Source organism: Filicampus tigris, chromosome 8 (assembly GCF_054856515.1).
Source record: "Filicampus tigris isolate MCC_2025a chromosome 8, RoL_Ftig_1.0, whole genome shotgun sequence".
Taxonomy (NCBI): domain Eukaryota; kingdom Metazoa; phylum Chordata; class Actinopteri; order Syngnathiformes; family Syngnathidae; genus Filicampus; species Filicampus tigris.
The window spans coordinates 2,838,759-2,865,543 of record NC_141224.1 but is presented as its reverse complement, the minus strand read 5'-3'; the positions used below and the strand labels follow the sequence as shown (position 1 = coordinate 2,865,543).

General features: G+C 43.6%; 1 protein-coding gene across 3 annotated transcripts; it reads left to right on the top strand.

Annotated features, from left to right (window-relative positions):
* The first annotated feature begins 965 nt into the window (after positions 1–965).
* On the top strand, positions 966–26,749 carry zbtb7b (zinc finger and BTB domain containing 7B). Of its 3 annotated transcripts, XM_086037613.1 has the most exons (4): positions 966–1,278; positions 3,989–4,067; positions 22,518–23,587; positions 25,045–26,749. In XM_086037613.1, the coding sequence occupies exons 3-4, from the start codon at positions 22,524–22,526 to the stop codon at positions 25,652–25,654; spliced, it is 1,674 nt and encodes a 557-aa protein (XP_085893739.1). In that variant the 5' UTR covers positions 966–1,278; positions 3,989–4,067; positions 22,518–22,523; the 3' UTR covers positions 25,655–26,749. The 3 variants fall into 3 exon arrangements, with proteins under 3 accessions (XP_085893739.1, XP_085893738.1, XP_085893737.1); XM_086037612.1 differs by lacking the exons at positions 966–1,278; positions 3,989–4,067 and adding an exon at positions 12,523–12,801; XM_086037611.1 differs by lacking the exons at positions 966–1,278; positions 3,989–4,067 and adding an exon at positions 17,314–17,512.
* Positions 26,750–26,785: the final 36 nt, after the last annotated feature.

Here is a 26,785-nt window from a genome sequence, read left to right as displayed (position 1 = left end):
GAGGCCGACGCGCTAATCACCTTTTCTGACTTGCGAACACGGGAGAATATGGCCCTTAGTACTAGGCCTGCACAATATATCGAAGAAATATCGATATCGCGATAATGGCCTATGCAATATACATATCATAAAGACATGGAATCATTTTCTCATGGAATTGTAGGCTTTTATCTGAATTTGACCAGTCAGATGCAGACTTAAATGCGCATTGCCACCCAATTGTTGGACATTATCTAGGGGAATTACAATTAATTAGCTATGAACACATTGAGCTTGCTTTTTGCGGCATGAAAAAAAACATTCATTCATTACATTATAAAAATGTCATTCCTTTAGGTACATGTTAAATTTCGCAACAATATTGATATCGCGATAGTCGACATCCATATCGCATGTTTTTCCAATATTGTGCAGCCCTACTTAGTACGCCTTTAGGATGCACACGCAGATGTAGAATTTTCAACTTTAAAAAAAACCCTAAAACATCTGTGCGTCAAAAATAAGGAACAATTGGTCACTTAAACGTGATTCAAAATGGACGCCGAGAGAGGGGGAAACCAATTTAATTGTGAACTGAAAAGTGGGACTAGTCTTGTCAAAAGTGCTCTACAACACTCACATACCAATAATATAATGATATTGGCACAGTACTCAAAATACTGCATGAACATGGAAATATAACACAGGATTTGCTTGTCCTCTAACTGGCTGACACTTCGCATTTGACTTCGAAGGGTAAATCGATCAATTTCACCTAAAACGTTGTAAAATCTGATGAAACAAACTTTTTTTAAGGTCGTTTCGGTCCCCACCCACCTGATGCCGCAATCCCGCCCACCTGTCTTCTTGCCGCCTTCTCGGCCTATCGGGCCTGTGGGTGACACCCCCTCCCTGCCCGTCCCGGGGTCCTGCCCACCACCGCCGGCGAGCTCCTCTCCCACGCCGCCGAAGCCAATCGGCGCCTGGCGGGGTGTTAAGTAGGCCAAGCCGCTTCCTGGTTCTCGGAAGGCGGAGCAGGAGGAGTCGGAGCGGGCCAGAGGAGGCAGTGTCACCGGCGAGGGGGTGGGGGCTTGGACCGCCGCTGTGGACCGGCGCGACACCGTGGGACCAAGTTGTGACACCAAGTGAAGGCTGTCGACATCACGAGTGGATTCTATTTATTTATTGAAGAAATAAAAAATAAAAAAAGACGAGGAAGAAGAAGCTGGCATTTCGGGTCGATACGAACCAGGAAGTAAACGGTGGGAGGCGACGAGTCACAGGACAGGTGACACACAGGTGAGTGCTAACATTCCAACTCAAACACCTTGCTTGTGTTTGTATACGTTTATATCTATATGCCTTTATAGTTTGTTTATACAGTATGTATATGTCCGTGCCCGTTCCTGTCCTCCTCCTCCTCCTCTTCCTCAGGCTTCCGAACAGGGTCACGGGAGGACTCGCGAACCACGTCACGGGTTCATTTACTATTCCACCGTAGCGGTCGTGTGCTCCGTTGCGTGATAGTTTGGAGCATAAATTTGTCAACCAGGTGAGAGGTCGAGAGAGAGCCCGAGAAAGAGAGAGAAAGAGAGAAAGAGAGAGAGAGGGAGAGGGTCGTGGAGTCCATTTGTGTGCTTGCTAATTATAGAAGACGTGGGCTGATATCCAAAACCTAACCTGCTCACACGCACGTCACCTGCCTGCCGTGCACACGCACGGGGGGGGTGATTTATCCCTACTGTATGTCAGTTGCGTGGTCTCTCCACCGACATCCTCATCACCATCCACTTCATAACAAGGGCGCACCCTGTGTTTTGTGCACTGGCGCATGCTTGAAGGGGTGGGGAGGCCTGGCATGCCAGTGGGCTTGTGTGTGTTCACAGAGGTAGATGAGGCTGGCTCGCCCCTCTGACAGACCGGCCCAACAAGCTCGACAGGCTTGGGTTTGGTTTCCCCTGCAATGGGCACACACACACACACACACACACACACAGGACTTGTTTGGCTCAGTCGAGAAGCGCCCATGCAGGTACGATACCACCTGACTTGACTTCTTCGTGTCAGCTCAGGTCAAAGAGTTACAAACGGTTCTCTGCAACGTGCAAATCCCAACCAGCTGAAGGATCACCAACATGGCGCTCGCCATGAGTAGCCCTTGATGTGTCACAAATAATTGGAAAGCGTACAATGTATTTTGTAGGTGGAATGTAAAAAGCTGAATTTTGCTACACAGCAAGCGGTTAACAACCTTTTTGAAACTGACGGCTACTTCTTGGGTGTTGATTTAATGCAAAGACCCACCAGTTTGATACATACATCTGAAATAACACATTTGGCTAAATTACTCTTAATTGTATATTACGATGAATAATGAATCAAATTCATGTGAAGACGGTGAGCATGGTAGTGAGCTCTTGCAATAATTCTCCAAAAATGTTCTCAATTATTTTCAAATGTTACAACATTCCTAGAAAATCCCAATGCCCCATCACTGGTGAGCTATCCTTCAAACAGGCCCGTGAGCTGCCCGTGTGGTCCTTGAAGGCCAGCCGGTGATCCCGTTCTATGCAACCTCGTTAGATGAAGTTCGGAGAAGAGAAACCTTTGAGCATCTGCAGAATTCACACAGGTGCTTAAATGACTTGAGTTTTTGTATCCACCGCCCCAGTAGTTGCTGCTAGACTGTGGCAGTTTGACACATCGGCCAATAATTACGTGCATCTGAAAGAAAGAAAGAGAGGTTTTCGTTCACACTTATCTGTCATTGTGTTAATTGAAATGTTGTGTATCAAAAGTACTAGTGGTGCCTATGGGCAAGTATTCACTCTTGAGTACTCGTACTGGTGTTGGTCTGAAAAATAGCGGCATTCCTTTAGAGCAGGGCTTTGTCAACTTGGTTCCATCCCAGGACCAAAACTCATCATGTCTACGCTTAAAGCGCAAGTCAACCCCCAAAATCTTCTTTACAAGAATGTGCTCTATACAGACCCAATAGTCGAAACACGGCATTCTGATTAATATTGTGTTTATGCAATATTGGTTAAGTAGTAAAATCCACCTGTTTTTAGCCATCTCAGGGGGCGGCCATTTTGTCACTTCTGTCGACTGAAAATGACATCACAGTTGCTCCGGTAACGACCAATCGCGGCTCGCCTGTTTTCTAAAGCTGAGCCATGATTGGTCGTTACCTGAGCCCTGAGCAACTGTGATGTCATTTTCATTTTTCATGCTTAACTCATATGCCACAAACTCACTATTAATCAGAATGCCACATTTTCAACTAATAGGCCTGCATAGAACATATTATTGGAAAGACAATTTTTGGGTTGTGTTAGTTAGACATAGTGTATCATCTCATTTGTAGAGCTTGAAACGCGCCTTTAAAAGCGTGCACAAATCCCTTGGAAGTTGTTCTTTCTTTACCGTGCGTGATGACCATGGCCGCCGCCGCCGCCATGACGGAAGGTGTCCTGCGCAGTCCACACTGTAGCGCCCATCCGACTGCAATCAATGCCAACGGATAATTGGACATCTGCTTCATCTCTGCTTCCCGCTGTCCCGGCGTGACCTCTGTGCTCGCCTGCTTCCTTCCATGACGACACTTCATCATCATCATCGATGGAGTCTGAATCATCTTGCACTTTCTGCAGCGTGGCCTACATCTCCAGCTGAAGCGGAACACAATTACAAATAGGCTAAATATAAAAAGTCATCTTAGAAAGGCTTGCGTTGACCCAACTGATAGTATCTCTTAAGATGTTACAGGATGTGGCTGGCTTCCTTTACTAGAATCACCCCCGCCCCCCGCCCCCCACTTCTCCAATCCCGACATGATAAATTTGTATGTATCATGTGAGAGCGAGTGCACTCTTGTACATACTCGGCACATCCTTTGTTTGAAGTCACAGCCTTCATAGGCTCCCTATAGTCCCTTTTTTGTGGCATTTAAAAGAGTTCAAAGTAATCATGACAAATGCCCAAACTGAACCGTGTTTTTTTCCCTCAGGTTGCAAGACATCAGCTGAGACGGCCAAAGGGAGGGAGACGGAGAAGGAGCCATTCTCGCCGCTGTTTATGGACTGCAGGTAAGGAGTCACGTTCTTGTCAGGAGCGCAGACGGCTCATGACTATTACCAATCTCATTCATATTCATGTTGGGCGACATCCTCATAAAATATCTTGTCACATGAGGCTGATTTGAAAGCGGTAAACAACAACTTGACTGTCTTTTAGAAGAATGGTCTTTTAGTGGGTCAAATGCGCCTTGAAAAGAAAGGCGATTAACACAGCAGCCTGTCCAACTTAGTGTATTGGTGACAAAGTACTCACACAGGTGTTTACTGTATGTAAAAAAAAAAAAAAAAAAAAAAAGACAAAAATATATTTTCAATGTAAAAAAAAAAAGACAAAAATTCCTATGTATTTTCCATGAAGTATTGAAAATTTCAAAGACATTTATTTAATTTGAATATTAATATTGGTGAATTATTCAGACGTGAATCAATTCATTCAATATAATGCAAATAATGTTGTGAAAAAAAATCACCATTCATTTAAATGATATTGAAATCACAATTAATAAATCCGATTATTCATTGATTTCAAACCTACTCCACAAGCAAAACTCAACTACTCCAAACTTGCATCAAAGCCTCATAGCCATTCATTCCGCACGTTGAACACATTATTCTCGAGCACTCGATTCTTTTTCTTATGTGAAATGCGAGCCCCTTGCGTTGTCATTCTGCCGCAAGCCACACCGTTGCGGATTGCGTCCTTACTCGCATTCAAACCGTGAATAAGCATCTCGCTTCTCTCTTTATCACATTTATTTGATCTTATTTTGTTGTTCACTTTTCCACTTCACACGTTTGCGACTTACTGTGCTAAGATGCGACCTCGGGTATTGATGTTAACTTGAAAACATCAACTAGAACATAATAACAACATGCTAAAACTAGTTTTAAGTACTGCTAAAACAATAGTGAAATAATATGGAACCGTTGCCATGTGATTTGACGGCGGGGATGAGCTGCAAAAAAGAAAATCTTTCTCAGCCTTGGCCGCAGTTATGCCGGCCGCACACAAATGCAGCTGTTGAAGTGGCGCGGCTCTGCCGAGTGGGCGGGGCTTCTGCCGTACGAGCAGGGCAGCCTGAAAAAACACGGCAGCCCTCGGAGATGGACAAAGTGGAGGAGCGCTTGAATATTTCATAGGCGGCCTGGAAGTTAACTCCTGTGTGGTTTGAGGGCAGCCCACACTCTCAGCTTTTAAAGACACTCCAGGAATTGAGCCAAAAACGACACTTGTACTTTTATTGCTAGTATATGCTCAAGTTTAATGATCCACAAGCTTTTATTGGCGGTATAAAAAGCTTGGCATTTAGCGAATACTCTATGTGATGAAGTAAGCATACTTTAAGTCCATCTTGTCCATCTACGTGCATTAGAAACAATTTTCATATTAGGGTGGTCAGACTTAAACCGGGTGTCTATTTCTGCAGACCGTATAATGGCCGAAACGTTTATTTCCGGTAATCAAGTAGTCGTTTATTAAAAGATAGGCCTTCATTTGTACACTTTTTTCTAGATTTTTTTTTTAAAACAAGGGATATGCTTTAGATGATTTATTCACAAACAAATAAGTGTGCTTTATTGAAATATAGTCATCTTTCACCCTATCGAGCTCCACTTTTTGGAATCTGACTATTTTGTGCATTTTCAAGTTGTATTTACCATATATGTCTAATTTTATATTTATATTTTTATATATAGCTTATCTTTTTTGTGCTGTATTGCGGGATTTTGTGGGGTTATTTTTCAGCACGGACTAATGTTACTGCAGGCTTAGGGCGTAATAAGTGTGAGAAAAAAGAGCATAAAACACAGAGATTGTTCAAGGATAGGGCTCACTTCACCCGGAAACAAAGAAGATAAACCGGCTTTCACAACTGGACATGACCTTTGAAAGCCACGCATATTCAAAGTCACAGATACTACAGTGTAGGGCATGAGGATGACAACCCCAAGTTGACAAAAACTAATACATGCATATCTTGAATTGGTATTATGCGTACAGCTAGAAAAAAATATATAAAGGATGAAGTAAATAAATGGTTGCTACTTGATGGATTTTCATCGGGGGGGGGGGGGCGTACACTGTTTGGGGCCTTTCTAATTAATAATGTGTTTGTGGAATATGAATTAAGCAACAAAATCCATCCGTTTTTAGCCATCTCTGGGGGCGGCCATATTGTCACTTCTGTCGACAGAAAATGACATCACAGTTGCTCAGTGCTCAGATAACGACCAATCATAGCTCTGCGTCAGAAAACAGGTGAGCCGTGATTGGTCGTTATCCGAGCCCTGAGCAACTTCAATGTCATTTTCAGTCAACAGAAGTGACAAAATGGCCGGCCCCTGAGGTGGCTAAAAGTGAGTGCATTTTGCTGCTTAACCTATATTCCACAAATGCAATATTAATCAGAATGCATTGTTTCAACTAGTGGGCCTGCTTTGAACATATTCTTGAAAAAAAATGTGTTTGGGTTGACTTCCGCTTTAAAGTCCATTTTGCCTCACTCGCTTCAAACCGCGACCGATTCCCAAATAATAACGCTCAATCGGAATTGAGTGAGGCACATGAAATCCTCTCATTGAGTAAACGCTCGTGCGTGTAGCAAATCATGTGATCATGTGTCTGCTGGCGTGTGACTGGTGACTACCATGTGTCTGTGGCGTGGTGAAGCCGTGCTTTTGGATGCAGGGAATCTTGTCAACACACACGCGCACGCACACACATAGGAACACACTCCTCCAAATGACTCCAGTTGTTCTTCCTTTCCAGTTTCTCATCACGATGCTGTGGAAAACGCTTCGCTCACAATCATTTCAATTGGTCATAGCGTTTTCCTCTTTTCAACTCATCCCTTACTTACTCAGTAAGCAATGTACGCGCATGATACATTCTCAACGGGTGCCGCTTGAGTGTGTGTGTGTGTGCGTGCGTGCGTGTTGATTCAGTCCCCTGTGCTACAGTTGAGTCTTGCCCCCACTCGACGTGTGCCAATAGAGGAAGTTTTGCGTCTGCCATTTCCTCATTTTCAGTCACGGGGCGCCGCGGCGGCCTCGGAGGTCCCGCCCACGCTCTGGCCCCGCCGCACTCCTCCGCCGCTCATGATTCAACTCTTCTAGTAAGACGGCCGGCGCTGCTTTATCATAAGGACGTTAGCTTCAGGGAAAGTCAAAGGACACAAACACCCGGACGCGATGAGCAAGACACCCCCGCAGTTGAAAGCGACCCCCACTTGATGTCACATGTCAAAGGGGAACTCCACCTAGCTGCGCTTGGTCCCCTGTCGGTGGAAGAAAAATCCCCATTAATTGCTGTTGTGCATTGCAGGGGTTGGAAATATCGCTATCACAATGAATGATACGGCCTTACTGTACATTGTCAGCGTGCTTCCTTTGAATATGAATAATCTCCTTGTCCAATATCGCACTTGATGTGCACTAATTTTCTTTTGGAATTATAAGCTTTTATCTGAATTGGCCCAGTCAGATGCAAACTTAAATGCGCATCGCCACCCCATAGTTGGACATTATCGAGGGGAATTGCAATTAATTTGCTAAGAACACACTGAACTTGCTTATTTGGCCGCATGAAAAAAAATGTACTTCTTTTAGGAGATAATAAAAATGTCATTTCCTAAGGTACAAGTTAAACATTGCTATAATATCGATATCGCGATTGTCCACCTCAATATGGCATGTTTTTCCAATACCGTGCAGCCCTACTTGAAATACATATTGTGTAATTATCTTTGTTTACTGTTTAGTTCGACAGGAGCCTTCAGCTGCGAGTGACAATTAGCAGCTTGAAGCGTTTTTTTTCCCCCCAATAGAGTATTTGCTAATGATATCTGGCAAACTGCTGCTTATTGAAAAGTGAGTTGAGTGACCCTCCGCCATACAAAAATCGGCCAATCTCGAAGTTGGGTCACTCGTATCTCAAGGGACCACTGTATCGAGCCAATGTTTACATTATTGGAGTTATTTGACGTACCAAAGACGTTTCTCTTGCTATAGATCGGTGATCGCACAATTGTTGGTGAAATATCACAGTAATTCTGTATTGTGAATGCCTAGTTTCTGGTCGACCCCCCCCAACCCAACCCCCACCCCATTAGTCAGTCGTACGGTAAGTTCCTCCTTGCGGACGCAATTCAAGGATTTAGAGGAAGCGTGCTCTATCACTGTCTGTGGTTTTTTTTTTCTTTTTCTCTCTTTGCTGTCACAGTCTGTGTGATCACTCGTCAAGAAGGCGTGACGTCACGCTCTTGTGGTACGATCGACTTCTTTGCTAACGCGTTGCTATCGCGCCATCACGGCAAGCGCCCGAGCACCTTGAGCAAATACAGGAAAAGGAAACCGATCGGGATCAGTTAGCTTTACGGCATTGGTTTTTTGGTGTGTGTGTGTGTGTGTGCGCGCGCGCGCGCGCGTGCAACGTGCTCTTGTTCGATTAGTCAGCTGACTTGTCAGGATGACAGCAGCAGCAGCAGTTGTTGAGACCCTCCCGGTGATGTGGCAACCTGTTGTAACATCTAACAGCCCCGTTGGCTTGACGAGGTCTTTCCAGCTCAAACTCTGTCACACTCTTTGAGTTGTCGACGTTGATAATTGCGTGCGGCAGCGGCTAATCGGGAAGGACTTTGGCTTTGCAGCAGGAGGCTCACGCTTCGAGTCCTGTGGCAGACAATTGGCAAACAGCAAAATGCTAATCTGGCGACTGTCGAGGTGCCCCTGAGCAAGGCACCCCCCAGCCCTGCTCTCTTGTGTGTTGTTTGTGCAACACAAATATACAGCAGAATATGCGTTGAATTTCCTCTTAAGGGATTAATGAGCATAATCAAGAAAACCGAAATGCATTTAATGTGTGTCTGCATGTAAATGCATCGGGATACTTAACGTACTTAATGTTTTGCATCTTGTGTCTACTAGTTTGATGATTAGACTCGAGTTGAACACACAGTAGGTAGACAGACTAATGGTAGGAAATGAGACATTTATTTCGACATTTACACTACAGCAGTTATGAGTCAACAAATGCATAACCTTGACATTTTTTTGCTGCGTCAGATGTTCTTCTTTAGGTTGGGTGAAAAGGTAAAAAAAATGGTCAAATACGATTTTCATTAAATTACCTTTTTGGATTGGAATGAAAAAAAAAATATATATATATATATATATATAATTTTTTTTTTTTCCCGAAAATTGTCATCACATTTTTGGTTGTTGGTTTGAATGTCTGTTCAGCTGTACTGAAATCAAATATTCATTAGTCTGTATTTTCAGTGGAACCTCCAAAGTTAACCACCATGGAACAAAAAGTAAAGAAAAAACTTTTAATTGGTGAATCGAATAAAATAAAAACATTCATTTGCGTTCTTTTAGTGCAGAAGATGCATAAACATGAATTGATTATGATCCAGTGCCTAGTTTAGTCCGCAACATCTGTCAAAAAATGTGCAAAAATGTTGATCACTGTTTTCCAAAATAAAAGCAGATGTTTTCCAATGTCTCATTTTGAAAAAACACAAAGAAAATCAATCTTTCATGGGACTGCAGAAATGGGAGAATATTTAGTGTTGAGAGGCGAAAACTCAGCATTTAGACAATTTTAAGACTGTAACACTGAATCAATGATCAAAATAGTTGTCGATTAATTTGACTATTGAATAGTTGTCGATTAATCAATTAATTGTTGCACCAAGACACTCTTTTAAGATGCTCGTAGAGTATCGAGCCACCAAATCCTTTCCTACGTCACACTAGGTTCAAGTTATCGTTTCGTAGTTCTCGTCGCTCTTTTTCCTTTTTGCGATCACTGTGACCCTTCTGTCGTGGCATCACCCCCAAAAAAATGTAATCAAATCAAAATCTCATCATTCGCTTGGCTACTTTCTAAGCTCAAGTCCCACGCGATTTGCTGGCATCATGCATGGTGATAGTTGACAGTCCTTAGTGGCATATATTTGGCCGAAAACTCTTTAGGGGGCAATCTTAGCTTTGAGATGAGAGGTCGTCAAGTGTCGCACGTGGCTCCAAATTATGAATCCAATTCATTTATGCACCACAGTCATTCCACTTTAGACAGGATGTCATTTGGTGTTTGAACTCATCAAATCAAAACCACACACCGAGAAATCCAGTTTTAGGCTTACATGTTATCAGATGTCAAATTTGATGCGCCCCCACACACACACACACACACACACACACACACACACACACCCACACACCCACACACCCCCACACACACACACACACACTCACACACACACATACACGCACATACGCACACTCAATGGGGCCAGAACGTTCTGATTGGAGCTGTTGCAAGCGATGGCGATGTTGCTAATGTCGACGTGTGTTCGCCGCGAGGCGCAAGAACTTTAGCTTGGTTTCGGCATGTGCGCGCGGGTCCGTGTCGATGGCGGTTGATCTCCCTTCTCTGTTTCCGTCGGGCCTCTTCTCTTTTTTGGCCCTGTAAGGCAACTCTTGGCTGAGCGCTCTTGTTTCACGTCTCCTCCCCGACAATCAGTGTCGGGGGGCCCCTCCGACTAGATTTTCCTGTTTTTACCTTGCCTCCGCGTTATCTCCCCGAGCATCTCGACACCCACTCATCCCGTCTCCTCCCCCGTAAAGGCACTTTTCATGTGTGATTTCTAAGAACACGTTCATGTATCCCCTCCTACAGGTCGTTCGAAATCTCAGACGCTTCCTTTTTCCAACCTCTCTTCCTGTTCTTTTTTGGGTTTCTTTTTGTTGTGGTAAATGTGGCAGAAATGTCACACTCACACAAAATCCAGCACTCAAATGATATCCAACACCTGAAAAAAATGGTGTGTTGAATTTACTCAATTCTATTTTGTCAAGTAGGTACACCAAAAAAAAATCATTTGTTTTTTTCATATCATCATCATTTATCATATCATAAGTAGATGTATAGTTGACTTAATAAATGTTATCTGGAGCCAGATGATTTTATTTCATGCAACCTCTTGTCGAAATAAAATGAAGTACCGTATTTTCCGGGATATAAGCCGCACCCTGATATAAATGCGGACTTTGTGATGAAGAGTGCGGGTGGTGGTATGCATTGTGAGCAGACATCAAAGAAAATGCGTGTTTTACAGATTGACATGGACCAGACTATTAAACAGACCAGACCGATTAGAATTCTCACTTTTAATTGACACTCTGGGGGCTTTATATTTAGATGAAAATCATTTGTTGTCACAATCATTGCCAGAAGTGTGGAGGGAGCTGGGTCTTCACATTTATTTTCAGTTAGTGGATAAAAAAATATGCTCCATTGGGTTGAGATCAGGTCACCAATTTAACCATTGAATAAGATACAATTTCTATGGTTTACAAAAAAAAAAAAAGCCTACAACTTTTTTTTTCATGACTCAGCAATCAGAAATGGTAAATGCTTTATTGTTTGAAGTAAAGTTAAAAGTCTTCAATTCGATTGGTCTGTTTCTCAATGTTGACTGTTAAGGCCTTTGCAGTAATTGGGGGAAAAAACAAATCTGTGCCATTGTCCAAATCCAAATGACTTAATGAGCCTGATTTTTTGTTTGGAGGATTTGTTTGTACACTATCGTTCGGTGGCCTTTGCGCACAAGCTGCAAATATATTTTATTAGTGTTGTTTTATTTGTAGATTCTTTTTTTGATTAATCGATGAAGTGGATTATAAGACATTCTTTTGTTAAATTTCTGGCCCTTTTTCCAAGAAAGAAAATACACAAAGCTAAATTGATTATAATTAAGTTACTGGTTTGGACTGTAACATGTCAAAAACAGGCAAAAATGTTGATCATTGTTTTCCAAAGTCAAAGCAGATGTTTGCAAATGTCTCATTTTGATTAAAAACAAAGATAATTCCTCTGCTTTCATGGAGAATTACAGAAATTGGAGAATATTTACTGTTGTGAGGCTGAAATTCTAAGAATCGGGACAATTTGAAGCTGAACAGTTTGAAAGGCCAGAGGCTGAGCTGCACTGTATTTGTCTACGCAGTAAATGAGTGGCTAAAATGCGAGGCAGCTCCGCTTCCTTTCGCTTCCCTAATTATGTTTCATGGGAGAATTTGATACGTCTCTAAACTGCAGCAGAAAAATCAAGATAACATTTCATGGTGGCATTTTTTAAATTTTTATTCGCTGTCCACGCATTGCCAATTCTTCACCGATTAATTGTTGCACCTTGCACCTCCAATCCGACCGTATTGAAGATATGGCGTGTACGCATGTCCTCGTACAATAGTGTAACTTCTCCACGCTGATTCACGCATAATTACTGTAACACGAAAAAGAGAGCGGAGGTCAATGACAAGTGGGCGGGGCCTAGAGTCTATGTGCAGTTCTGTTAAGGTCAGAGGAGGGCAGAGTGGACACATTTTGAGTGACGTCAGTGCGTCAAACAGTGACAAATGCTTTTTTTTTTTTTTTTTCCTTCTTTTTTGGGGATGATGTGTCTCAGGGCTGTGAACTTCTCTGGTGTTTTGGTGCGCTTCCACGCGTTGCGCTCAAAGGAGATTCTTGCGAGTCAAATGTGCGTGCTGGCCTCTCCCCTGTCATCCCCTTCACACTTGCTCCCTCCTCCCCTCCTCTCCTCTTCCTCGGAGGTGTCCCACTAAATCACTCCTCTCACTTCGCCCCCAAACAAGTCAAGTGTAAAGAGCGCGTTTGGCTCTCGGACGCAAGAGACGAGCCATGAGAGGAGGACGCGCGTGTGGAGGACAAACGGTACGAGCTTCCTCGTCATGTCGTCGCTTTTTTTGTTGCGTGCTCGTGCACCAAACCAGCTGGAGACGTGCGTGTGTGCGTTTTGTCAGCGGGGGTGGCCTTCATTTACTGTACAGTGTGAGCAATTACTTATTGGTTGTCAGTCTGCTCCATTTCAAGTAATACTTTGGCTGAGTTGTGATGTTATTTGGGGTGTTATTTTGTTGAAATTATAGTTCACTTTTCAAGAATGTCAACAATAGCTTTCAATAGAACACAGACCTGCGGGTTCCGCAGTTGTTGTCAGTATGTTAGCAGGCCATTTCCTCGTCTATGGAAGATTCTTGTTTTTTTTGTTGTTTTTTTTTTGTTATGTATGAAATTGTTAGTGATGTCAGAAGAATACCATTCTTTAAAAAAATAAAAAATAAAAAAAAACGGCTTGGCAGGAGTAGCTTCACTGTGACTCAAATAAAATCCTCAAAAAGAGGTGAGAAAGTTTGTGGAGTAGTTTGTCTATTGATTATGTTAGCAGGCCACTTGAAGACCATACCATGTTTTTTTTTAACTCTGGGATGAGCAACAGGTCCAATGTGACTCGATTATGAAAATTGCAACAATTCATTTTAATCATCCCCAAAAAAACGAAATCAGTTAGCAGGTGATTTTTGGTGCAACAACACACTTTAAGCGGAGTTTTTAAGCCTGGTTTGTGAGAAACAGGTTCATCGCTAAAAATAAAAAATTGAAGACGTTTATTTGTCCATTTGTTTACAGACTATTGATGGTTGATTGAGGATGATAACAAAATAAGACAGTGGGACTGTACCTTTTTGTTTTGTTTTGTTTTGAATTTTGGGAGTGACTTTCTGACAAAAAAAAGAAAAAAATACTGTTTCATGGAAGATGGCTACAGTTGGAATTCTGGATTGTACCATTTAAGAAAAAAAAAAAGAATTAAAAGTGGGTGCAAAGTGAGGGCTTTGAGCAAAATATTTCAATTAATTTTTTATTTTTTTTTCAATTTTAGGTTAGGATGAACCGTTGTTGTGACTGAAATTTCAAAACGTCTAAACTTAGGCTAGTTTTGTATGTTAGCAGGTCACTTCCTGGTTTGCGGACAGTGACGTAAGATGGATGACCAGACCGTACCATTTTATGATTCTTGAAAAGGGGCAAGGGTTCCTTTTTGAGTTAAGGGGCTAAAAAAGAAATTACATTCTAGAAAAACTAAATCAAATGCAAATTTGTAGAGTGGCGTTTGCTTGAGAAGTCAATTGGGAATAGACCGAAGAGAACTCTACCATTTGCAAAATTAATGTTTGATGTTTTCATCGTGAAGACATTGAGGAAATAAACTCCGCTAACTATATTATTTTTAAAAGTTGTTTGACATTATTTATTTTTTTAATTCAAGACGGGACTGTAGATTTGGCACGGAAGAACGGTTCCACGGTGACTCAAGCCGGCAAAATAAATTGCTCTATCTGCATTTCTATCTGGATGGAGCCATTTCATGTTTTCTTCCTCGGAACATGTGGCACCCCTCCGCAGCGTTTCTCGGAAATCTGTTGGGAAGTTCTTGCGTAATCTTGACAAATGAACAACTAACACGCTTTGTGCAAGTAAAAGTTATAGAAGGAGTAATAAGCGATATTGTTTACTAGAAAGTTGTCTCACATGAAAAAAAAAAAAATCACCACACACACACACACACACACAGTCAGGCACTAGCACATTGGAAAACATGTGACATCAGACTTCATAACAGCATTTCTCCCTCTCAGCCGCACTTTTCTCTGAATAGCATAAAGTCACTTTTTCCCTGCTCACGCTGCCGCCTGATATAATTGAGGTGGACTGGGAAAACTTACTTAAGTTTAATGGAAAACAAGAGCCAGTAGAATAACACTTGTCGTCCCACGCGCATACACTGCATGTCTGTGTGTGTGTGTATGTGCAGTGGGATTTCTTGATATATATACAGACACTGTGACCCTTTTTAATTTTAATTTTTTTTTTTTCTCTTTCAAATGCAGAAGTCATGTGCACGTTTACTCACTTTCCTGGCAGTTGTGCTGCTAATGGACGCTCATTAAGTTTTCATAGAAAAATGCATCTTCTGTTCGGTTTCCGTCTTTATTTCCGTGGCGTGCAGACCCGGGCGGCTAAAAACAACAATTATGAAATGGTGCGTATGCTGCGAGTGGCCAGAAAGTAGCAAATGAATCCACTTAGCGAGAGGACGGCAGTTTGCATCATGAAAGCAGGCAACGGGGAAGCCTTGCCCCTCATCTCAGCCGCATGTTGCTGTGAAGGAATAGCGAACGGTATCGAAAAGCGCCACCAACAGCTGGTGGCGGCTGTGGGGTTGACTTTCTTGATGTGGACTATAGATTTGCTGGCGAATGAGATAAAGGGCACACCTAAAGTCAAACATAATTGAACTGCGACGGCCCGAAGCCCAATTAACAGGAATAAACCGGTTTGGGTAATAATGAATACTCAGGGGTGTGTACGGTAAACCACTGTGTGGTTTATCTTCTTGCATTGTCAATATTTGCAACGTAATGCACCAAGGTTCATAAAGACAAAATAGTCCATGTTGTGTCTTCAGTTTTATGTCTTTAAAAAACACAACAACAACAATTTGCGATGTCTCCTTTTTTCTGAGTGTGCTTTCAGGAATCCCACGTGAGAGCAAATTAGCCCCGATGCTTCTTGATGTGTTTTAGCTCATCTGGGACAGGAAATGTCATGCGGGCTCCTCCGAAAACCCCCTTGTTGTGCCTTACTTTAATTCCCCTGAAATTTCACTCTTTCCATTGACGTACATTAGAAAATAATAATAATAAACAAAACAAAAAAAGGTTTATTATTTCCTCAGGTACTGACTGTAATTGATGTCATTTTTATGAGTCTAGTTATGTCCCCTGGAGGCATTTGAACAGTACATGCACAGATGCCGTTTTTATTACGGGCTTGGCAATTTCAGTAAGAATTGCTGGAGTAGATTTTGGCTTTTTTTTATCACAGGTGTGGCAGGATACGTAGTGAAGCAGTAGTCTAGTAGATGTTTAGTTTGCGCATACTGGAACTGACGGTGTCGTTAAAGAATTTCCTTGAACTTCAACATAACTCATAGTTTAATGGTTCATTCGTTGACGTTTATTGTCCAAGGTTTTCGCCGATTGGGTTAATAAAATCAAAAAGTAGTCAAGATTGGTCTTGATTGTGCAGGTTCCAACATTTAAGCCTTTTGGCGTGGTGAGCCAAATTGTGGTGGTCTCGTCCGTATATTCATATACTGTACGTAAAGGTTTAGTGATTATTTCAGATCTAGCTTCTTTATTATTAGGGGTGGTAACAATAATCGTTTTTTCGATGCATCGTTCGGCATATTAAAAAGATTCAGAATCGATTCATAGATATTAATAATTGATATTTAAAGTTTGAATAAAAACTAAAAGCAAGTGGTTTAAGTGCGTTTGTACGTCAGATGTCTTTGCTAGGCTAAGCTAATACGTGACAAGATGGCAGAACAAGCGAAACCTATGCGAACACAGCAAAGTTAAAAGTGTGAAATATAAATCATTGCTCTTCCTTGAGTTTTTGGTTTTTAAAAAGGTACCAGTGTTTTGCATGGACTATAAAATGTAAGCCAGTGTAGTGATGCATCGGAATCACGATCGAATCATAGGCCTCTGAATCGGAATTGGATCGAATCGTGAGGTACCCATAGATTCCCACCACTATTTATAATGTATCATTCAATCCTTTAAATGAAAAAAAAAAAACCCCAAAAAAACCATTGTTTTACTCTGTCAATCAACACTGAGCATTATTAACTCATGGAGGTCATTTTATTTGAAACAGTTGTTGTTTGTTTGTATTAGCGACAGCAACAATGAGTTGAAAACGCCCAGCAAGTGAGAGAATGTTGCTGTGAAAGTCATTTCCATTCTTCATGAATCTTTTTTTAGCCTCAAATTGCTCTCACCAGTTTCCTTTTGCATCTTCCCCATCACGACTTTCAACATGGCACGCCCTGTAACCGCTGTTCAATACGTGCTAATAGACTCTAGAGCGTTGTTCATGGAAACATAAATACAACGTTGTATGTATGCAACAATGCAGTCAACTTCCTCCCTCAGCCAAGCACATGAAAAAACTTTGGAGTTACAAATAAGACAAGTCGATGTCATTTGGTGTCTGTCGGCTGTTTTGTGCTTTTTGGAGGAAGCCAGCCACCTGTCTCCATGCTTGAAGTCTTATATTGCACCTTTCAAAATGTTTGTGTTTTGGCGTCGAATGACGGACGGCGCCAATATATGATTTTTGCTCCCTGACTAACCTGTCGAGCTATAATCGATTTATTGATTTGACTGCACGTCCACGGTTCTGCCGTCCAACTTCCGAATACGTTGGCAAGCAGCTGACATTTATCGGAATCCGGTTGGATGTTTTGGTGATCAGGGGGGACGTGGGCGGCCGTCTGTGTAACGGGGGGGGGGCTCAGTCACTTTTGATCGTAGCAGGAAAACGAGCGAGTGAACGTGTGTGCCGAACAGGATGAACGCTTGAACATGACGCGTCGAAAGAGAAGAGAACTTTAAAGTTGCACGTCTGTGGCGAGGAGGAGGAGGACGGAGGAACAAGTGCTTTGAAAGTTGAGAGCAAAAAGATGGATGCCATGAGATACTTACCGCCGATGCCCTTAAAGACGGCAAAGGTAGGATTTTTTTTTTTTTTTCTTTAACACGATCTGGGCACATGTGGACAGTGCTGTAGCAAGGACCCCGGGTTCAGAATATTGTGGGGAGAAAGACTTAAGAAGGATAAAAAAATATATACAGTTGTCCTTCACGATGACGGTTGGCATTTTTTGGCACGATCAGTACATTGCGGCTTTTAAAAAAAAAAAAAAAAAAAACTTATAGTGCAGATTATTCACAATATTGCGGGATTTTGCTGTGATTATTTTTCCACACGGACCGTTACTGCAAACTCAAGTAGCAGTCAGGCTGAGCTGGGAGGAAAGAGCACAAAAGTCCAAAGTTTGGGATCATTTCACACTTTTAAAAAAAAAAAAAAAAAAAAAAAAAAGCTAAATTGAAGGTACATCTGGCTTAAATTGCAAAATGTCAGTGGACACGTTGTTAGCTAATTTAATATAGCCTGCCACTGCTAGTTAGAACAAATAGTTGTCCGGAACAGGTGGTTTGGGTAGAGGGAGGATGGACACAGCCACTGGTGCTCATTCAATCGCTTTATTGAACAAACGCCAATAAAATGCAGTAAAGGTGAGCGCATTCTTAGACGACCGGGCCATAAACTCAACGGATGCCGTCACTCGGCACACACGGTGGCTAACTCTTTAGCCAGTTAACAGCCAGCCAAGTCGACATCCTCGTTGACTCGCTTCCACGTCACTCAACAGGCCAGGCCCACCTTTGAAAGGCACACGCACGTTCGACGTCACAGATACTACAGTGGAGAATGTAAGCAGGGTGACCTCAAGTGGACGAAAGGAATACCTGTACTTCACATGCGTATGTACGGATGGTATCATACGCACGAAGCTTTAAAATATACTTATAGATAATAAAATGAACATTTGTTCGCTACGTCAGTGATTTTTGTCTGTTGCCGTGGTGGACTGGAACGCAATCCCCGTGATCAACAAGGCACCACTGTAGTAGTAATAACCATGAGGTCAAAATCCACCCAGAAAGTTGGGTCAAATTGACCCAAGTAGTGGATTGGTCCTTTTTTTTTTTTTTTTTTTTTTTTTTGAGACAGCGACCCCTCATGCCGCCCCTCGTACTGCTGTGCCAATGGCGGCTATGCATTTTGTTACCATGGTGACCTGGGGCAAAGTTAGATTTCTCGAAATTCAATTACAGTTACGATTATTACACAATCACAAAATTGGCATAATCGTCAAAAACGATTATTAATATGCATTTATATCCAACACAGTTTGTTTACACACAAGGAAATCATTCTTGAATTTACACATTTGCACCTTTTCTTATTCTATAACACCATTTATAAATGTTGTTTCAAACTTACATAATTATAGTGTTTCAAAGAATTGTATTTGTCTTCATATTTTTTTTTTATTTTCAAACATTTTCTTGTTTTGTACCCAATATTGAATGATCGTTTGAATAATGGTGATTTCAATGGTTGCCAAAATAACCGTGATTCATATTTTTTTCATAATCGAGCAGCCCTAGGTGGCTGCACTCAAATCTGCCGACATTAAAAACAGTGCAGAACGGAAAGTTTGGCCATCTTGTGTTGCGTTGCCCTTCAAGGTGTCACATTGGCGTGGGCCGACGAGCCGCTCTTGACTAACAATGGCGATTGTACCACTGCGTGTGGGATCTTAGCCTGTGATTTGCCAAGCTCTTGTCAACCGTTTAATTGGCTTGACTCCTTTTCGATTGGGTGGAGTGCACCATTCCCAGTTTTAAATAGATTGCAGTTAAGATTGTCACATAACAGGTTAAATGTAACAATGGTGGGTGGGGGCAAGAGGGACAGGGTGTGTGTTGGCGGGGGGGGGGGGGGGGGGGTTGTTGGATGGGACCACAGGCTGGCATGCAATGTGTGCTTATGTTTATGTGTGTGTGTGGGCTGGGTGTGTTTTGGAGCAGGTTAGTCTGGTGGATGTAGCGTGGTTGTGCAGGGCGTCGCGGGAACGCTCTTATTGGATGGCCAGGGGGCTGCTCGTTGCTAGGGGAGGGAGACAACAAGCGGAGGGCTGCTGCTGCTGCCGGCTGTGGGTGTGTGCAGCTTGGCTTGTTTGTGGAAAATCAGGTCGGCTCAGGTGTGGGAATTACAAGTGTTGAGTAGGTAGAATGCGGACGGGGTGAGGCGGGGCCAGGGACTCGGGTCTCTCCGCCCGAGGGCACAAAGCGAATTTGAGTCCAATAGGAAATGGCGGCGCGTCGAACTCGCGGTGTCTGCATCACGCTTCTCAATTTCCGCGATCAAATGTCGGCCGCGGCCTTCTTGTGTGGCTTTTGATTGTTCTTGCCGCTCACGTGACCTTTCTCCCGGTACCCCACATGCCAAAAACAGGGCGCTATAGAAAATGGATGCATAGACATTGTCAGCTTGACTTTATCAGTTGTGGTTAAACTTTTGCCACCACCCCAAAAAAACACTTGGCAGGTAGTAGGAACGAGCCTTTATTAAAATGAAGGCAGAGATTTAATTCCTAAAAATATCTTATCATTTTGTTAGCCTCTGTGACATGCACACTTTGAACATTAACATGGCGCTTGAATTAAAAAAAAAAAAGAAAATCTGTACTTAAATGATGATTCAATTTAAATGTGTTGCACATAAAAGTGCAAAATGACCTGACTGAATAAATGTTATGAAGCAAGCAGTGAAAGTAGAAAGTGTAGCCTCACTCTAAAAACAATTGGGTTCAAAATAACACAATTTTGGGTGAAAAATGGGCAGATCCACAAAGTGGGTCAATTTGACCTACTTTCTTGCATTGTTTTGTACAAAGCCAATTTTTGGGTAATAACCAAAGTAATAACCATGAGGTCAAAAACCACCCAGAAAGTCAGGTCAAATTGACCCAAGTAATGGATCGGTCCTCATTTGACCCAAAATGGTGTTATTTTTAACCCAACTGTTTTAAAGTGCAGAAGAATAAATCATGTAGTTTACCAAATTTTTGTTATGAAGCATTTTACATGCGTTCAAAGTGCTCTTTCCATGTTTTTTCAATCAATAGAAAAGACAGCAGCCACTTGTCACATTGCTCCTTAAAGGGTAAATGCAAATGTAAATGCAAATGTATTGTACTTAAAAGTGAAATACAACTGATCTGCTTTTGCTGTACTAGATTACAAAAGAAATAATAATAATAATAATAATAATAATAATAATAATGATGATAATAATAATAATGTTGAGGCCACTGTAACATTGTGGACATTTAATTTGTTTGATTCTTTGGCATACCACCAGAGGGCGCCTGTTTCCAACTAGCGATACCCGCACCGCACTTGGAATTGTGCTGCCTTATCGTACTGAGCAGAGACACGTGGTCAGTGTTTTTTTTCCCGTTTCAATGTATTGTAAAAAAAAAAAGAAAAAAAAAAAAAACCCGCGCATAAAAAGTCAATTCAGTTCAATTGTTGTGATGGAACCAATTCACAGCAGCCGATCCCAAGAAACTTTTTTTTTTTTTTTAACGGAGCATGTCGCGAAGCACGCTCCACCCGCGGGTCGTTTCAGCGTAAACCTGCGCCAAGGTTTGTGCAAACGATTGCTTTTTGTGCTTTTGTACATTGCTGCGCAAATGAAGCTCATAGAAGCAACCAAGCTTTAGTAGAGTATTTGCGAGAAGTATAGCTTCTCCTACATGCTGTTCCACATAAGATACAACTTTCCGTTGACCCAAATAGTGGATCCTGTGAGTAAAAAATCAAAAAAATAAAACAAGATTGTGAAGGAAGACATTAGCGCCACCGACGGGACACAGGTGTGAGCGCAGGCCTGCCTTGGTTGTGTCGCACTTTTGAATCTTCCTCATTCTCTCGCCCACGCGACACTTTCACTTCCTCCTGCCAGTGCGCTTCTTTCTTTCCTTTCTTTCTTTCTTGCTTTCTTTCTTGCTTTCTTTCTTGCTTTCCTTCTTTCTTTCTTTCTTTCTTGCTTTCCTTCTTTGTCTGGTCCGCGCGGGCCTCGTTTCTTCCCCAGGTATTTTAATCAAACGGCTAATGCTATAAAGGGATTTAACCTAATGCCCTGTGGTTACACCGCACCGCCATTGCATAATCCTGTGTCTGTTCCGCCTCCTCCCGAACAATTTACACGCCTCTCGTCCACACCGTTGTGTCTTGTCATTAATGTTTGCCCTCGCCGGTGCTCGCCACGTCTCCGGTGAGGCGCACATCAACAAGTGACATGGAAACAAAGCATAAACGATAAGAAGGATTTACCGGTACACTGTCCCTCATGTGAAAACTCTGGCATGGTGTGCACAATGTCCAAAAATGAACCACGCACACTGGACACTTCATTAGGTTCACCAATAAATGTGCAGTTGTTTAAAAAAAAAAAAAAAAAAAGTCTGACTTTACAAGAATAATGTTCAGCTATTGATTGACACTGATACAGATGTCTTGGTTATTGTGCCTGTACGACTGCTGTTTCTAATGATGATGATGATAATAATTAGAATAATAATTACAATAATAATATGTAATCTAATCATATATTTATGAACTAAGGTTTTTATTCATCAATCATAGCGTTAACTTCAAATGCTTGGTAAAGTCTGTATTGCGCAAGCTTTTATAGGTCAAACTTAAAAACAAAAGATGAAAATATCCCAAAAACCTGATGTTCCAGAAAAAAAAGTAAACATTTTTAAAATCAGCATCATAAGCACATTTAGGGACACATAAGGCCATCTCCGATTAACATTTGCTGTTGACCAGTGTAATGTAAAGTGAATGAAGTCATTCCAGGCTCATCATAAGCACTTTAATAATGCATGCACGACCGTCGTACATGTTGAAAGAGAAGGTAACAACTGTATGATACAATTTAGGAATACTCAATTCAAAGACTGTACAACCGGTCTCCCTTTGAAAACCCTGACAAGTAAACAAGCAGGAAATTGCTTGCAAAGCAACACTGCCACCAAACGGCGAGTCATGGTATTGCGGGGCTGAAAGACTTTGTGTGTCTTCCAGGCGGTGATGTCTTCAGGTGAGGACGGTCTGATTGGGATCCCCTTCCCGGAGCATAGCAACGAGCTGCTGTCCCACCTCAATGACCAGAGGCGCTCGGGGCTCCTGTGCGACCTCACGCTGACCTCCCGCGGGGCACGCTACCCGACCCACCGCTCCGTCATGGCCGCCGTCAGTCTCTACTTCCGCCGACTCTTCGGGGCGGAGGAAGGCGGCTGCGGCGAGGGCGGCGGCGGCGGTTTCAGCGTGTGCCAGCTGGACTGCGTGGCGCCCGACGCCCTGGACGCCCTGCTGGAGTTCGCCTACACGGCCACCCTGACCATCCCCTGCTCCGGGATGAGAGACGTGCTGCGGGGGGCTCAGCTTTTGGGCATCCAATGCGTGGCGGACGCCTGCAGGGACATCCTGGGGGAGAAGGCGGAGCCGGACGAGGAGGCGGAGCAGAGGGAGCAGCAGGCGGCTGCTGTTGGGAGGCCGGCGGCAGAGCATGGATCCCGAAGGAAAAGCGACAGGAAGAAGGTGAAAAGAGTGGGGCCGCATCACATCGACTCGTTGTTGAACCCGCCGCCCGCTTCTCCCGTCTCGTACCCTTCGCCCCTGTCGGACAGCGTGCGCTCGCTGCCCCCCGCCCGACCCCTCAGCCCGGAACCCGACGAGCTCCTCTTCAGATGGAGGCAGAACGGCGACGCCGGGGCGGTTCGAGTACCAGAGAGGGGGCCCACGTTAAACGGAGGCCACCTACACTGGATGCACCAACGGCCCCCGCCTCCGGCCGCGCCCCCTGAGGACAAACTGTCCGAGGAAGACGACATGGAGGGCTTTGGCAACGAGGGTACGCTGATGGAAAGCACCTCCACCACTTCCTCCGCGGCCGAGCGGGCCGAAGGCGCGGCGGCGGCGGCCTCGGCGACGGCGGAGGCGGGGGTCGGCAGGAAGAGGAAGTCGCAAATGCCTCAACAGTGTCCCGTCTGTCAGAAGATCATCCACGGAGCGGGAAAACTGCCTCGACACATGAGGACGCACACCGGAGAGAAACCCTTCCAGTGCTCCGCCTGCGGGGTTCGCTTCACCAGGTACGTAAACCTCCGCAACGCTTCACCCACCCGCCTGTCCTGTTCTGGGTCACAAGCCGGCGCAAATCCCGCCTGACTTGACGAGAGGCGGGGTCACGCACTGGACTCTGCACTTTCCAATCACATCCGCTCTTCTGTCGCCTGCACTTCAGGCACATGCGCACGCATTTTTTGGGGGGCATGCTTAAGCTAAAAAAAGGGGCACCTATCGCCAAAATGATTCATACTACTAAGAAAAAAACAATAATATATGGTTCACTAATGTATTTTTTTTCCCAGCAAACACAATAAAACAACGATTAACAAAGGGGTTGAAGATGATAAGTCTACACACCCCTGTTGAAACGTCAAGTTTTTGTGGTACATAAAACTTGAGCGCAAGATGCAAACTTTTTATCCCCTGCCTGCAGCTCTTGAAGCTGCATTCCGATTCTGGCCCGTTTAGGTGTGCCGGCGCTCCATTGGAAAACAATCTTGATTCCTATTGTGGGAGGTTGCCACTCATAATTATAATCAGTAGATAATTAAAATGTGTCATTGGCAAGAGAAACAATCGTATTAATTACACGGAAGTGCTTGTATGTGTCGGGAAAGCCTTTGTTTACTCTCGATTATTTCCAGTCATTCCGCAACGCGACAGTGATTAAAATGAATCGCTAAATCGAATAAAAATGAAATCGAAGCGATCACAATCACGACACGAACATGTGACCGTGTGTACTGTGGACATTTTTCTCACACCGGATTATTTTTCGTCGTCCTCTCTATTCCTGTGGCCGTTGGCGAGAGGAGGAACCGCAGCAGTAATTAGATGGCACTTTATGGCGCATTTCTGCGCGCCGCTGAGTGTGCAGTTTGAACCACCAAATAAAAAAGATATTTGAAAGGGGCGATCATTTCAATTGAATCATCAATTTACGTATTAAATTTTATGAATGGCAATAGGTTGTTACACCAGGTAATTGTACCTTCGCCATCTTACGTTACAAAAACATAGACATGACATAATCAACTGCCAGACCTTTTCAGACCCTCTTTTACCCTAACGTTTGAAAAATTGGGATTGAATAGCTAGACTGTGAAAAGACACATTTTTCTTGGCAGTGAATGAGTGAAATAGAATTTGAATGAAAATATTTTTTGTCACACTTGGGCATCAATTGAGTGGGCATTTTGCTGCTACCCACCTTGGCCACCTGGGGGCAGTATAGAAGAGACAGACAGACAACAGCTCGTGCAGAGGATAAAGAATGTAATGTTAAGGCGAATAGTGATACATATTCATTTCCGTACCGGGAAATCTGATCATTTCCCGTGGCACTCTGGTTAGGAATCGTTGAAGTAGAGCTCTCACACCGATCCAAACTTACCTTTGGTCTCCACCGTTGCTGTCCACCGTAGTGCAAGTCCTGCCATCTTCTCACCACTTGCTGTTTTTTTTTTTTTTTTGCATCTAGGAATGACAAGTTGAAGATCCACATGCGCAAGCACACGGGCGAGCGTCCCTACTCGTGTCCGCACTGCCCCGCCCGCTTCCTGCACTCGTACGACCTAAAGAACCACTTGTCCCTGCACAGCGGCGCGCGGCCCTTCGAGTGCCTGCTGTGCCACAAGGCCTTCGCCCGCGAGGACCACCTCCAGCGCCACCGCAAGGGACACAGCTGCCTGGAGCTGCGCACGCGCTGGCCCCGACCGGGGCCCGACGAGCAGCAGGACGGCGAGGCGGACGGCGGCGAGCGTCTGCAGCTGCCGCCGCTGCCGCCGCCGCCGCCGCCCCCCCGCTCCTTGGCCTTCGCGCGGCCCACCATGCTGGAAGGCGGCATGTTCCGAACGGACGCCGACAGGGAGCGCTCGCTCGCCCTGCAGGCTCTGGCGCAGCTCAGCCCGCACCGCTTCGCCAACTACCACAGCCTCCTCCTGCGAGGCGGCGAACTGCGAGGGGGCGGGGAAGGCCAGCCCAAGGATCCCCGGGGGGTCAACTCGCAGCGTCGAAGCTGGCCGCTGGAAGCCGGAGAGAAGATTGGCGAGGAGGAGGAGGAGGAGGACGACGACGATGACGACCAATAGTGAATGTTTGAGCGTGTGTGTGCGTGTGTGTGGTATTACATCCACGTAAAAAAAAAAATAATAATAATAATGATCTCACTCAGGTGGCTGGACCTGCTGCTCCATGTGGAGAGCACTTAGGGGGGAAAAAGAAAAAAAAAAATCCCAAAAATGTAAAACGGGTTTTCCGAGTCGTTTTAAATGTTTGTTTGTCCACTGGCTCTTACTTAGCATTTGATTTTGTTTGTCCTTCTTTTGCATTTGTCTTCTTCCTTGGATGAAAGGGTTAACTCACGACAAACATTTTCTCTTTGCAATATTACGTGCCCCCACCAGTCTAACCACGGTGTTCTCATTAACCCATTCACTGCCATTGACGAATTTACTTGTCCAGCAGGAATTTCTATATATATTTTTTACACATTTTTTTTTTCAAACATTAGGATAAAAGAGGGTCTGAAAATGTCTGGCAGTGAATGAGTGAATATTGTGTTTGAGGAACAACAATCAAGCAGATGAATCCATTTTCAACCATCTCGGGATGCTGCCATCCTGTCCTGTTGCCTGAAAATGACATCAAAGTGCCGTCGGGCTCGCATTGCGAAGGTCGCACGGCCAAACCCAGAAAACAGCTGAGCCGGCTCGTGACATTCGCAATGGCAGCCCGAGGGCATTTTGATGTCATATTCAGGCAACAGCAGAGGGCGGCATAAGACCAAAATGTAGCCCCTTGACATGGATGAAAACAGATGGATTCGTTTGCTTCCTTTTTAGGACACCAAAGCAATATTCATCAGTTTCGACTAGGTGCCACATATAGGACATATTGCAAAGAACATTTTGGCCTTGAGTTCCCCTTTAAGCTATTTTTAAATGTTTGTGTTCATATTTGCGTTTACTGGGATACTTTTCACTTTGAAGCTGCAAAATGGAGCAAAGATGAATCTTGTAGTTTTGGGCGTGTTTCTATTGTTAATTCAATCTGTAGCGGTAAAAAGTGCAGCCAAGTGCTGTCTGTCTTTGCTTAGATTTTTTGTTGTTGCTAGAACCAAAGATTTAGTTATTTGATAACTTTAAAAAAAAAAAAAAAAAAAAAAAGAAAGGAAAAAAAGAATTGTAGCCAATGTAATGCTGGGTTCAAAGAACTCCTAT

Excerpts from the sequence above, each read along its gene's own strand:
- zbtb7b (XM_086037611.1), top strand. The coding sequence starts at position 17,465 with ATGGATGCCATGAGATACTTACCGCCGATGCCCTTAAAGACGGCAAAG. Across the intron at positions 17,513-22,517 it reads TGCCCTTAAAGACGGCAAAG|GCGGTGATGTCTTCAGGTGA; the intron begins GTAGGATTTTTT and ends TGTGTCTTCCAG. Across the intron at positions 23,588-25,044 it reads TGCGGGGTTCGCTTCACCAG|GAATGACAAGTTGAAGATCC; the intron begins GTACGTAAACCT and ends TTTTGCATCTAG.